Raw genomic sequence first — 13,391 nt, forward strand, 5'->3', positions numbered from 1 at the left:
TATCAGCCCTTAAGGTCCTGTCCGTGACTGTCCTTATTACCACTGCCACCCATGCCTTGTCAGAGTGGCTCCACCTCCCATCACTGTCAAGGCTACAGGGTTTCCACATCTTTACCTCTGCCATCTGGCAAGTGACCCCTAGTTCCCTCTCTTTCAGTTTTCAGTAGCAGGATGTTCCTCTGTAGATGACTGTCGCTCAGCTCTATTTCACTTCTTCAGAGTAAGAAGGAGCAGGAGAATGCTCACCCTTTGACTTGGGTAGAAGGAGTTCAAGAGTCAGCAGAGGCTGGTACAAGAAATTCCTGGAAATAGTTGTGGCTGGAGCTGCACTTTGAGAAGTTAGAGCAAGCAGCTGCAGTCTTTCTACAGCTCCCCCAAGGTGTGTTTGAGATAATTTAAATAGAAGGTACTGCTTGACAGACAGTCCTATCCCAGCTGTTAGAGTCCAGATGTCCTGCCCACTGACGTGTTTTGCTTACTTATACACGGGGAAGTGAGCATCACAGGGAGTGCTTACAGTAAGAATTTATTAACACTAGTATTGATGTCTTAAAACACTTTAACAGTATGTAATACCAGCCACGTGTTTGGTGGGAAATGGGTCTCTACCTGTTTTGGTTCCTCATAAGAAGAGACATGATAGACATGGACACAGGGAGTTGTGTGAGGGGAGACAAGGTCAGTGTGCTGGGTGAGTGAGTGCATTGGGAAGTGGTTCAAAATGATGTCCGCAGGTGTTTCAGATCCTGGTGAGATACAGTGCCATGCCCACACCGGACTGAATGCTGTAGTAAGAAGGCTTTGCCTCACACCCAAGGCTTTGCCTCACACCCGGAGTGAAGTCTAGAGTGTCGGATTGCTCCTGAATCTTACTCCACTCTTGGCACACACAGTCTTGGATGTCAGTAGCAGCGGGGTCAGCTTTTTTGTATATTCTAGTTGTGCACTAAATTATATTGATCTTAATGATGTGAGGTAGAATCCCATCTCGCCTCACCACTATTGATCTCTCTCTCTCTCTCTCTCACCTCTTCACCCCAGTGGCTGCCATACTCTCCTGGTCCGAGCAACAGGTCAGAGATGCGAAATGTAAACCAGAGGGCAGTGATTGCCATCGCCGTATGGGAATTCTTTAAAGTGCCCTCGCTTTCCATATGGTATTAAAATGTGTGGTTTAGAAAATGTAGTGCATATTCCTTTGTGAGTAAAATGAATTTACTCTGCCCATTGCAAAATCACAGACATACCAAGGTCTGACTTACTTTCCGTTGAGCCATAACCCAAATTTGAGTTGTTGCAGCATCTTGTTTGCCACCTGTATTCATTACTTTTCTATTGCTGTGATAAAATACCATGACCAAAAGCAGGTTAGGAAGGAGGTTTATTTTGGCTTACGGTTCCAGATGGAGACTCTGTATTGGTTACTTTTCTATTGCTGAGATAAAACACTATGATCAAAGCAGCTTGTAGAAGAAAGCGTGTAATTGGGCTTATGATTTTAAAGGATTAGAACCCATAATGACATGGTGACAAACAGCAGAGAACTCACATCTTGATCTACAAGCAAGAAGCCCAGAGCACACTGAGAATGGTGTGAGTCCATTCCCAGTGACACACCTCCTCCAATAAGGCCACACCTCCTAATCCTTCCCAAGCATACACACACACACACACACACACACACACACATGTATATGTACCAGAGCCTGTCCCCATGGCATACTTCTTCCAGCATGTTTCCATATCCTCCCCAAACAGTGCTGGCAACTAGGGATTGAAGATAAGATAAAAGCCTGTGCTAGACACTTTCATTCAAACTACACCACCACCTTTATTCTTTCCTTATTTAAGAAATAAATCAACTTCTTTTTAACCTCTTCCTTTTAAAAATAAACTTTAGAATTAGAGTGGAGTGGTGGAAAATCACCCAACAGAAATAAATGTCTAAAACACATGAATAGACAAGGCTCATTTCAGTGAAATATAAGTAGCGCTTATTGATTGATGACTAACTCTATGTTGTTAATATGTGGCCCCCACACACACACACACAAAATAAAAAAGATGATCAGCCTTTTTTTTTTTGTTGTTATTGAGAAATTTAACACTTAATTAAGTTCACTTTGGTTCTGAGGAGTCCAGAGCCATGGGGTTGATATTAGACTGCAGTCTTTCTGTCAGGGAGACCATACTCTGCTCCACGGCCGTTGGCTTCATCAAAGACCATGAGGTGACAAAGGCAGCAGCCATAGCGGAGCCAGTGCCAGGGGCGCCTCACAAGCACACCAGACTCCTACAGGTCTTGATCTGGAGCTTCTCAAGGTGTCCCAGGACAGACGTGCACTCCAGTTCATCAAGAAGACGGTGGGTGGTCCACACATCCGTGCCGAGAGGAAGCAGCAGGAGCTGAGGGACATGCTGGAAGTCATGAGGAAGACGGCAGCCAAGAAGAACGAATGCCCCTTCCCCCAATTCTGTGTAGCACAGTTAAAAACAGCAACAAAAAACACAGACTGCGCAAGAGAGGTCTATGCTCTGGACTAGTTGCTCTCAGCCTTCCCAATACTGAAGCCATCTACTATAATATGGCTCTTCGTGTTGTGGTAACCCCCACCCGTAGAATTATTTTGTTGCCGCTTCATAGCTGTGATTTTGCTACTGTTAGGGTGTGGGTATCTGATATGCAAGCTCTGTGTAAGGGTTGCTCAATCCCCAGAGGAATCACAGCCTTCGGGTTGAGAACCTGGGCTAGATTCTTTATTGCTGCCATTCAGTATGGAAAACGAGCCATGGTTATCTATCTGCCGAGCTTTCCGTACAGTTGGCAAAAAGTTTCCTGTAAGTTATGTAGACAACAGAGAGCCCGCCCCACAGACTGTTATCTCTGTTTATTATACTCTCTGTGTTTTAGTACTTCAGTATTGTTAGTAATCTCATAAAATCAGCAATGTGAGCATCAAGATTGGCTTCAGAATGAATAGGTGGTTAATTTCAGAACTTCAGAATTAACAGATAACAGGTGGTTGTGAGCCTCTTGACATAGCTGCTGGAACCTGAACAAGGGCTTGGGCAAGAGCACCACACACTTAAGGGCTGAGCCATCTCTCCAGCCACCAAATGGTTTTTATTTTGATCACTTTTACTTCCTAAATCTGGAACTTGTAAATCACCGTTATTCTCGTAAAGCTTAAGATTTCTGTGCTGGCCACAAATACCACCTGTGACTACAAAAGTAGAAATGAATTCTCCAGACCCACTGTGGGGCTAATGATCTGTGTGTGCTTTCAAGTTTCACCTTCCTAGAGGAGGTGGGAATTTAAACCAATAAGGTTCTCGTTTGCTCCACTTGAGTGTTGTTCCCTCTGGATTTAAAAGTTTTATCCCCCAGGGTCCTGGAGTTTGGGCCTTCTGCTCCCTTTTTAGACATGCCACTTGTCTTTGTGTCACTGCCAAGCTTGGCTCTTGCACATGACCCTGATGAAGGTTTCTTATTATAATTGCTGTTGTTTGGTTAGTGTCGTTTTGTTTCTGTCTAAGACAAGGTCTCTCTGTGTCACCCAGGGCTTGGGCATTAGAACCAAATGCCAGGATCACACTGTATGTGCCGCCATGCCTGGCAGATACTGACACTACTCATTAAAATGTTTTTAATGTGTTAGCAGTAGAAGAAAAGTAGGAATATAAATGTAATAGAGAAACAGGTTGTAATCAATATCACAAAAGGAAAGAGCAGCAAGGGACACATGGCTCAGGGTTTGTCCCTTTATATGCTGTTCATTAGTGTGCCTGAGAGGTGAGAAGGTGGTAGCATATGGTTACCTCTGTCTGTCTGACTCTCTCTGTTTCTCTGTTCTCTCTCTGGGAGTGGGGGGGAGAGAGAGAGATTGATTTGCTTAGATTATACAATCAGAGATTAGATAGTCTTAGCAGTAGCTGGAGACTGAACAGGCAGTGAGCCCAGTAGCTGTTTACTCTGGAAGCCTCTGAACAAGAGGACCAGTGGTACAGTCCCCATCTGTGGCTGAGATGTAGTAGCCCCCTGGAGAGTCAATGGTAAAAGGACACATTATAAGCTAGAGAAGCCAGGGCCAGTGCCCATCCATACAACATCAGATGCACTTGGGAAGAATGGAGCCTGGTTTCCTCTTCCGCTTTCTTTCATCTAGGCCCCAAGCCTATTGTTTGATGTTGCCCACATTTCAGAAGAGCTTTCCCTCTTAGCCATGATAGTCCTATGTGCCAGTCCTCTCCAGAAACACCCTTGCAGGTAACACCCAGATGTGTGCTTCACTAGTTTTAAGCATCTCTTAATCCAGCTCAGTTGACATGGGCTATCATAGATGGTTAATCCGTTCTTGTGTCTAGTGCCCTACTAGAGATGAGATGATCTTGTGATATGTGTTCATTGTCCTGGATATACTAAGAGAGTTGTCCTTGGGGTGGAATACTGGGTGTGGGCTGCTGACATGTGTCACTCCCACATCTTCATGGTAGATGATAAAAGAAAGAGGCAGGGATGGTATCTGACCCATTCTCCTGTGATCCCAGTTTGTAAGTAGCTGACACTCCCTTACTGAATGAGTAAGCATCTATATAGATAAGGTGGGTAATATGAAGCTGTGGTCATAAGGGGTAATGACCAGTACTGTCCGCTGTACTGTGTTCAGTACTTATGAAGTAGTCGTTAGATGGTTTCACCCAGTGCCATATTCTTACTACATTGATGGCAGATGATGCTAACTATGTTGTGAATAAATTAGAGGTGTTGCCTATAACTTGCAGTGGGTTTCTCAGGGTGTAACCTCATAGGTGAAGGCATATGTTACAGTGGACATATGCAGTGTTCTTATGGGCACCACAGTAGTGCTTTGTCTCCGTAAACCTACTGCAAGTTAAATATCATTTAATACCTGATAATTGTATCACTCGTACAGTGGGGAGAAATTACAGGCCAAACCATTATAAGCTGGGAGGTCAGTTTATCATTTAGATGAAGCCTCTGAGAACAGAAGTGCTAAGAATGTAAGTTACATGCTAAGAATGTGAGTTACGTGCTCTCAAGATGCATTTTGACCTATGTTGGCTTTTATTGCATTGCCAGACATAAAATGGTCCTATTTGGAAAACTATTGTACAATAACCAAGGGAACCTCTATGAAGTAATTGTCCTCGATAGGAGTCTGGTTGTCCTTACTTCATCCATTGCTTTACTTCATGCAGTGACACCAGGCTGTGTGGCCGTATGTATGCTTCCAGTCAGTACATGTGAAGTTGATAGCATCTTGAGTTTCTTTTCCACATCTCATACTTTCCTAAGGAGGGGGGAAAAAAAACTTTCTTGATAGGTAGTATGTACAAAGTAATTTCTACAAAAGAGAAATTATTTTTGTTTTAATTGCAGTGTGGCCTGTTTCAGCAAAAATATTTTCATGAGAACCGTTTTTTTAAGCCTCCATTTAGAATACCTTTGTTCAACAGATAATTTAACAAGACAAAACGTTGTCAAATAAATTGCCACTTTCATCCTTTCGAATGGTTGGCTATATTTAGATGCTGTAAAATTTAGCCTTTCTCCAATTCAAAATAGGAGCTCAAAAATGTTCTTTCCCACAGCTCTTAATGTTTCAAAGTATACTCCGTCTTTCAGGGGCTTTAAAACTCATTTCTTCAGTTCATTACTTGGTTTTATGTTTATTTCACTGTTTACTTGTAAACTCTAATTTCAGTAATTGGCATTTGTCAAAGGCTTCAAAAAGTACAAGTGGTGTGTGTGTGTGTGTGTGTGTGTGTGTGTGTGTGTGTGTGTGTGTGCATGCACGCACACACACACATTCTAGGAATTATTGGCTTCTGAAAACCTTTGTTGAATGCTTCGATGGACTTCTTCCCACTATTTTAAACAAAGAAACACCTTTGTTTTAAACATCTCATCCAAAAGGGTCCAAGTCATTTTGTGATACTCGATTGACTTTTCAAAGTAGTCTTTTGAAAGTCTACCTGTGTGTGCAGCAGGGAGAGTCTACATACTGTTAAGATGGAGTACTTTTTTGTTGTACACACACACACACACACACACACACACACACACACACACACACACCTACTGCATTCAACTACCTACCTATCTTATGTATATATGAGAAAATTTGTGTTAGTGTGAAAAACCACAAAATCCAATAATGGTCTGCATTGAAACGTTGAACGTTTAATACAGTGAGGTTTTTACCTTGCAGGGCAGGATTCAACAAATCTTCTGTAAAGGACCCGTGGGTCAATTTGATCTGCTCTGTCACACATACTGGTCAGCTATGGTGCTCCAAAGATAGCTGTTGACAGTATGCAAATAACTGTGTGTCTATGCACTGAGGAATGGTAAACATTCCTTTACCAACACCAAGATAAGAATTTTTATACATTTTATGCCTAATAATTTATAGTCTTTTGTTTGTTTGTTTTTTGTTTTGGGGTTTTTTTTTTGGACTTTTCCCAGCCCCTGAAAGCTGATAGAAAGCAATCTTACCCTAGAGGCTGTGCCAGCCAGAGCACAAGGCAGGTGACTTTGGCTTGCAAGTTACTATTAGTGACCCTTGCCCTGTGGATTAGGTGAAAATGTAGAGTTAGTAATGCAGTTGATTCTCTCATAGAGAACTGGGAATGATCTGGTGTTGTCTACATCAGTAGGGGCCATCATTTCATGGCAGGACATTTCTGGAGGAAACAGACACAATTAATCAGATACGCCACTTACTAACTAGAAAGTGGGTCTTGGCAAGCATTTAAATGCTGTGGTTGTAAAGATGTAAACGTCACAGCTGTACTTCAATATCAGATTTGACTGTTTCCTTCTTTAAAAGTGGGTATTGAGCCGGGTGGTGGGGCACATGCCTTTTTTTTTTTTTTTTTTTTTTTTTTTTTGGCACATGCCTTTAATCCCAGCACTCAGTGGAGTTCAAGGCCAGCTTCATCTATAGAGTGAGTTCCAAGACAACCAGGACAACTCTGTCTTGAAAAACAAAAGCGGGGAAGGGAAAGGAAGAAAGAAAGAGTGTATTATGCTAGTTTAGAGTCTGGCTCTCATGGGTCCATTGTGGCACATATGGACAGATATGCAAATTACACAGTCATCATTAATTTGCTTGAGCAATGAAAATATAATTCTTGTTCACTAAGCCTGTATTTAATATTTTAGGTCATTACTATTACAGTAGCCTATTGCCAAATGAAAGCAATCAAAACAAAGAAGGGATTTAGACCAGAAATGAGACACATGAGAACCCACTCTGTTGATAACCCAGTGGTCCCTGAACTAGAGAGTGCTGTCACATGCTCCCTTTATGGTGGAGAGTGTGTGCCACATGTGCTGGAGGCACGTGCAGTTAGGAAAAGGCCAGGAAAAGTGGTTTACTGCTGGTTGGCTGCAGGAGCCTGCTGATGTAAGACATGCTGTATAGACAAGATTAAGACAGAAGATGCAAGATGAACTAGGTACAGACCGAATCCACATGACCTTATTTTAATGCAACACTGAATCATATGTAATTTAAAATGGAAAAATACGATGGCCAACCCAGTTTGGATAATGTGACGAGGTGTAAGACTGTCTTTGGCAAACCAAGACATAAGGTTAGCCTATTTAAATCCATAAGATCAAGCGTTTCTGGAATCTGAATGGTTCTTCTCTTGTTTCAATTTGGTCAGCAAAATAATGCGGTTCCTGCAACAGTCTCAGAACCCGGTCAAGTGTCCCCTGCAGTTCAAGACGCGGAGACTCAGGTACAATTGTCTGTTCCCTATTTAGTACACAGCATGGACTGCCCATGGGTGTCAGTAAGGGTTTTTCACCTGTGTCCTGAACCAGTGTACCTGGCATCTGAGAGAAGCTGTGGGTTTCTGATTCTGTCTCAGATACAGGTTCAGTAAGTACTGGCACATCAGAAACTCTAGCCCATCTATTTTTAAAAGATTTATTTTACTTTTCCATGCCTGGTGTGTGTGTGTGTGTGTGTGTGTGTGTGTGTGTGTGTGTGTGTGTGTGTAAGAGGCCAGAAGCAAATAACAGATAGATCCCCTGCAGCTAGCTAGAGTTACAGGCAGTTGTGAGCTGCTTATATAGTTGCTGGGAACTGAACTCAGTTTCCCCTGAAAGAGCAGCAAGCACTCTTAACCCTGAGCTGTTGCTCCAGCACCACTCCTGCCTTTTATCTAATTATCCATCATTCTCCTCGGTGTTCTCCATGCAGCTGCTTGTGGTCCCCACTGTTGTAAAGTGAATTTGTCTGACTTCACATCTGTCTGCCAGCTTAGTAGAGGTCACTCTACACTTTCTGTTGAAGTTGCGTTTGTTGTGTTTTGATTGTTTCTCTCTAGGCTTCATGTGATTCAGCAGGGTTCATTCTCAGATCATGTCTGTGTTTTTGCCATGTCCCTGAGACTTGTGAATGTTGATTGAGGGTTACCTGGAGCTCAGGGCAGCAGCCTTCCCATTTGCTAGAACTTGTGCCTGTGTATCTGAGTCTGTATCGTTTCTTCATGGCTCAAGTTCTGCCTCAGAAACAAACATACTTCCTTCAGAGTCAGCTGGGGCAGAGAGTTTTAACTTTAGGTTTGCATTTGGGCAGGGGAAAAAAAAGTCCTTTAAAGTTCAGTTGTGTTTTAAAAACCAGGCACTGCTTTCTTGGTTTCTACAGAGAGGGTAGAGCATCTCAAATCAAGCGTCTAGCTCTTCAGGGTAAAGGTTGGCCCAGTGAGCAGGGGTAATGGTGGAGTTGCAGGGGAAGGGGGAGTTCTGTTTTCAGTTCTGTGCCTGATAAACACCATCGGACTGTGATCCATCAAGAGAACACATGATCAAATATGGTAAAGCTTTCAGGACAGCAGATTGGTCTTTGGGGTGATTTAAATTGTTTTGCATAACAGAGTTTCACAGAAATTGGAGTGGTCTCTTACAGCAATTAAAAATGTTTAGGGTTACAGATAATAACCTCTCTCCCACAAGTCAGTTTGGAAATGCTTGCTTGTGCCAGGGTCACTTGCCTTTTTTTCAGAGTGGGAATGTCCTTTTTTTGACAAATGCATAAACAAGCAGTCATCTGAGAGCAACACACAGCTTATTTGAAATGTCATCAGCAAAGTTCTTCACAGGCAAGAGTCGCATTGCATTGTGACCAGCTGCCCTGAATGTCTAGTGCATTGAGAAGCAGGCTGGCTGACCAGGGAAGGAGTCTTTCCAGGGACTGTTAGTACCCGACTGCATCCTGCCTGTGCTTTGCCCCTTATTTAGTTGTGAGACATAGCGGCTATTGAGGGTCTTCTGTCTCAGTCACCGGGGAAGCTCCATTTAGCTGTCTGTGGCCTCTCTGCAGCCAGATGAGACTCTTGTTGGTAGCCCCTTCAGCCTCTTGTAAAGCTAAGAGTCAGAGGGTTGAAGGTCACTGTATATCCCAGATATAAGCTACTCTTTGGCTTGTTGAAAATAACTTACTTGATCAGTTTCCTTAAGCAGTCGTCATTGAGTAACAAAGCAAACTTTGAAGAGCTGTAATACATCAGGTACCAGTTGTCAGCGCAGATACTGTTGTTATTGATCAAATGTAGGTTTAATCCCATTTGCCTTAATGATGGCCTTTTTAGGAGCATTCTGGTTGTTTGGGGGCATCGTTAGTGAAGCTCTTATCTTATTCTGTCATCTCGCCTTGAAGCTCTTGAAGGCAAGGGTTGTAAATAATGGCATTAGGACTGTGTGAAGCACCATTCTATGGTACATTTCATGATAATGTTGAAGCCTGTTGGAACTATGGAGAGAGAAGCCAATTACAACAACAGATAATACTGATCTGACACAGCGAGCCTTCATGGAAGTCTACATCACAACTACCCGCCAAGTACAAGAACTTTTAGGTTAAAAGAATTACAAGCAGAAAGCTGTGGATGTGACAGTTAGCAGCATACAGCGTGTTTATATGGTGCTGTTCTTTCCTCCAAGATTCTTAACGGTCTTAGGGGTTCTGTTCTATGTGCTTTGTTAGGAATTAATTGGGGATTGTTATACTGTCTTTCTCTGGCGCTTTTGTGCCTAAGCATCGCTGTTTGAAGACGGTACCCAGACTATAAAGCCGATGAAGCCAGTGTTCCTCTCCACTATTCAGGTTGCAAAGTTAAGTGCCCCATGCCCAGTGAACATGGGAGAAAGCAGAGCCTTCATGAATGAGCCTCACAGTGGATGGAAACTACTGTGTTACTCTTTTGTTGTTGAAAGTACTCTACAGTTAGAAAGGATACTGTTTGAGAGGGAGGATAGTGTCCATCCATTTAAGTTCAGTGGCAGAAGGCACGGCAGAGGCAGCAGGCTGAGGACTGTGTTTCTCTGTTCACTCTCTACTTTTCTTTTACTCAGGACTCAGTGGCCAGGCACGGTCAGGGTGGGTCTTCTGTCTTCAGTTAAACCTCTGAAAACTTGCTCAAAGGTACACTTATAGGTGTCTCTCAAGTGACAGTGAAGTCACAGTGACAGTGAAGCGTAAGCATCACAGCCATAAAAGAAGATAGAGGCACAACAGAAGTCACCCAAGCAGGGATTCAAGGGGCAGATCCTGTGCTGCTGCTGCACTGGGTGTACTAGCTGAGTGACTGCAGGTTAGTCCTTTGGCATCAGGATCCACTGTCTCATGAATATAAAATAAAAATATACTTATTTTTATTTTAATTAAAAATAAACATGTGTAGGTAAGAGGGAAGGTGTTGGTAATGATGCTATAGCTCACTAATAGTTGTCTTTCCTCAGTGTTAGCTTACTGAAGCTCCACTGTAAAGCTCCAAGCCAAGGGCCAGGTGTGCAGTTCATTCCTTGGCAAATTCAGCACATATTCCTTGAACACAGGTACTGGTCTCCGGGGTTATGACAGACAGATAGACAGGGATCTCTTGTCTTGACTCTGATGGAGCTGTGATTTATTTCATTCACATTTTTATGTATTTTATTAAATGCTTTGATTTTGTGGCACTTGACTGGGAAAGCTTTTATTTTATTAAAGCTTGTGATAGGAGAATGGTATTATTTTCCTATTCATTATTCTCTGAACTATTTATAAGAGCAATCCTTTTTTATTCCATCAGCATCTTAAATTTAAAACTGTGGGTTCCTTTCCTTAAGAATTGTACAACAGGGGCTGGAGAGATGGCTCAGTGGTTAAGAGCACTGACCGCTCTTCTGAAGGTCCTGAGTTCAAATCCCAGCAACCACATGGTGACTCACAACCATCTGTAACAAGATTTGGCGCCCTCTTCTGGAGTGTCTGAAGACAGCTACAATGTACTTACATAAATAAATAGATCAATCAATCAATCAATCCATCAATCTTAAAAAAAAAAAAAAAATTGTACAACAGCCCCAAAATTTACAATAGTGCTTAGAACACCAAGTGTAATAAACTTCGTAATGTGTTAGTGTGCATTAGCAAACAGGGAAAACCATGCCATGGAGGACATTGAGTGTGATTGTGAAAAGCACACACTGGAACGTAGCCCAGTCAACAGCGATGCTGCATTAATGGTGAGGTAAAACGTTCCCTAAGGAGAGTAAGGGACAGGGCTGAAGATCGTTTGGATAGCTGGCAGGATGCCTCGGCGCTTGCTTTGCAAACCTGGTGACTAGAGCTCAGTGACTGGAGAGCTGCGTACTTGAGCTGACAAGGAGCGGGGGAGGACAGGTATCCAAGTGACCACAATAGCTGTGTCCGAGCATCCAGCACCAAGACTGTGGTTTATCCTATGACAGCCAGAACTGTCCATTGATTGACCCATCCTTTAGTTTTGTGGTAACAGCTATGGGCGTGGAATCAGCACCTGCTTGGCAAGATGGGCAGTCATTACAGCTGGGCAGTCATTACAGCTGGGCCTGGCCACCCCTTCAAAGCCAGAGGGGCTCTTTTGCTAGAAACAGTCTGCACCGTGTTTGAGCTGTTGTACTCATTCTGCAGCCTTAGGCTAATTTAGCTTAATTTTCTTTTAATTTACTTTAGTTTTCTGTCTGAAATGGATGGTAAAATGGTAGTGAGATTCAAGCTGTGATGTGCATTTGGCCTTAGCGCAGAGCCTGCACCGAGATCATCGAGGGCTCAGGTTTGGCTCTCATGCACTGTTCTCACAGAGGTGTGAGCACCTTACTGTATAGAGATCTTCATGCAGGGAGTGTTCAGCAGGCTGTCTCTGGATATGATCGGGAAGCAGAGCCCGGTGTTGTCTGTAGTTAGAGGTCCTTTCTGAAATGAGCCTTCCCCATCTCTTTTCCCTCACGTGGGGGTTCTGCCAAATGGAACTAGGACAGAGGAGCTAGAAACAAATTAAGGCACTTCCTCCCTGTGGGTCTGCTGGTACACTGCACCCACCTGCTTCTGCATAGCTGAATCGCTATAGCCATGCATGTGGTCAGACTCTACCATGGGAAGAGTCATGGGAAGTATGTGGCTTCTGGTCTGTAGTCCTTGGTGGATAGTGAACTGTGGTCTGGGGCACCCTACAAGATCAGATTCAAACTGCTGAGGTAGCCATGTGTGTATCATTCCCTTTCCTGCAGTAGTTGATCCCTCCCCTCCCTCCCTCCCTCCCTCCTCCCTCCCTCAATCCCTCCCTCCCTCCCTCCCTCCCTCTTCTCTTTGATTTTTAGCCTGGCTGGGTCAGTTTCTATGTCTGTCTCTCTCATGAACTGGGCTCATCTGATTCTTGAACAGTGTTAGGAAGTTTGTTGTATCTTTTGTATTCCTGAGCATTGGGAGTTGGGTTTGAAGGCTCAGTGATACTCATGTTGACCTTTCAACATGAGGTGGCCCTCCTGCCAGATGGAGGCAGATTATGTTACTGGCGGGTGCTGGTTGATGGGTGTGCCAGCTGCTGGGAAGGATTGTGCTTGCCTTGAGTGACACCAGGCACTGGGCAGAGAGCTCGTTTCCCACTGAACTTGTGCCTCTGGTGGCTATTGGGACATGAGGGTTTTCTGGGTTTGTCCTTTCTTTAGTAGGAAAATGTTTTTGTAATGAAGTATTTCAACAGTTGAAGTAAGGCTACTTTTAAACCAGTTTTCAAAGTTCATACAAGTTAAATAACAGGTCAGAATTTAAATTTCTCTTGTGTGCACGACGGTGGGCTTACACTGTTCTGGGTGTGGTGGGTCTGCTTTTGTCGTTGAGCATGTAGCTGTGAGAACCTTTCTGTGGGTTCTTTCATTCCCCTGACGCTGCCTGTCATCGGCTTTTCGGTACACGTAAGGTGGCGCAGGCCTTCCCTGTGCGGCTGAGGAAGATAGGAGCTGACTGGTAGCCACCGAGCACGTGTGTGTGTGTGTGTGTGTGTGTGTGTGTGTGTGTGTGTGTGTGTCCTGTTTGTACTTCATGAGTGGT

The 13,391-nt window shown here is 43.6% G+C and overlaps 1 protein-coding gene across 2 annotated transcripts in view; it reads left to right on the forward strand.

Annotated features, from left to right (window-relative positions):
* Positions 1-13,391, forward strand: part of Cdyl (chromodomain Y like) — a 138,738-nt gene that overhangs the window by 43,559 nt on the left and 81,788 nt on the right. The window contains exon 1 of one of the 2 annotated variants that reach the window (XM_029547468.1): positions 7,444-7,773. The exons of the other annotated variant lie outside the window; for it this stretch is intronic. Coding sequence (XP_029403328.1) covers positions 7,669-7,773 — 105 coding nt within the window. The 5' untranslated portion in view covers positions 7,444-7,668. Of the gene's footprint in view, positions 1-7,443; positions 7,774-13,391 lie in introns of those variants that run through there. 2 annotated transcript variants of the gene reach the window in all.

This window comes from Mus pahari, chromosome 16 (genome assembly GCF_900095145.1).
Source record: "Mus pahari chromosome 16, PAHARI_EIJ_v1.1, whole genome shotgun sequence".
Taxonomy (NCBI): Eukaryota; Metazoa; Chordata; class Mammalia; order Rodentia; family Muridae; genus Mus; species Mus pahari.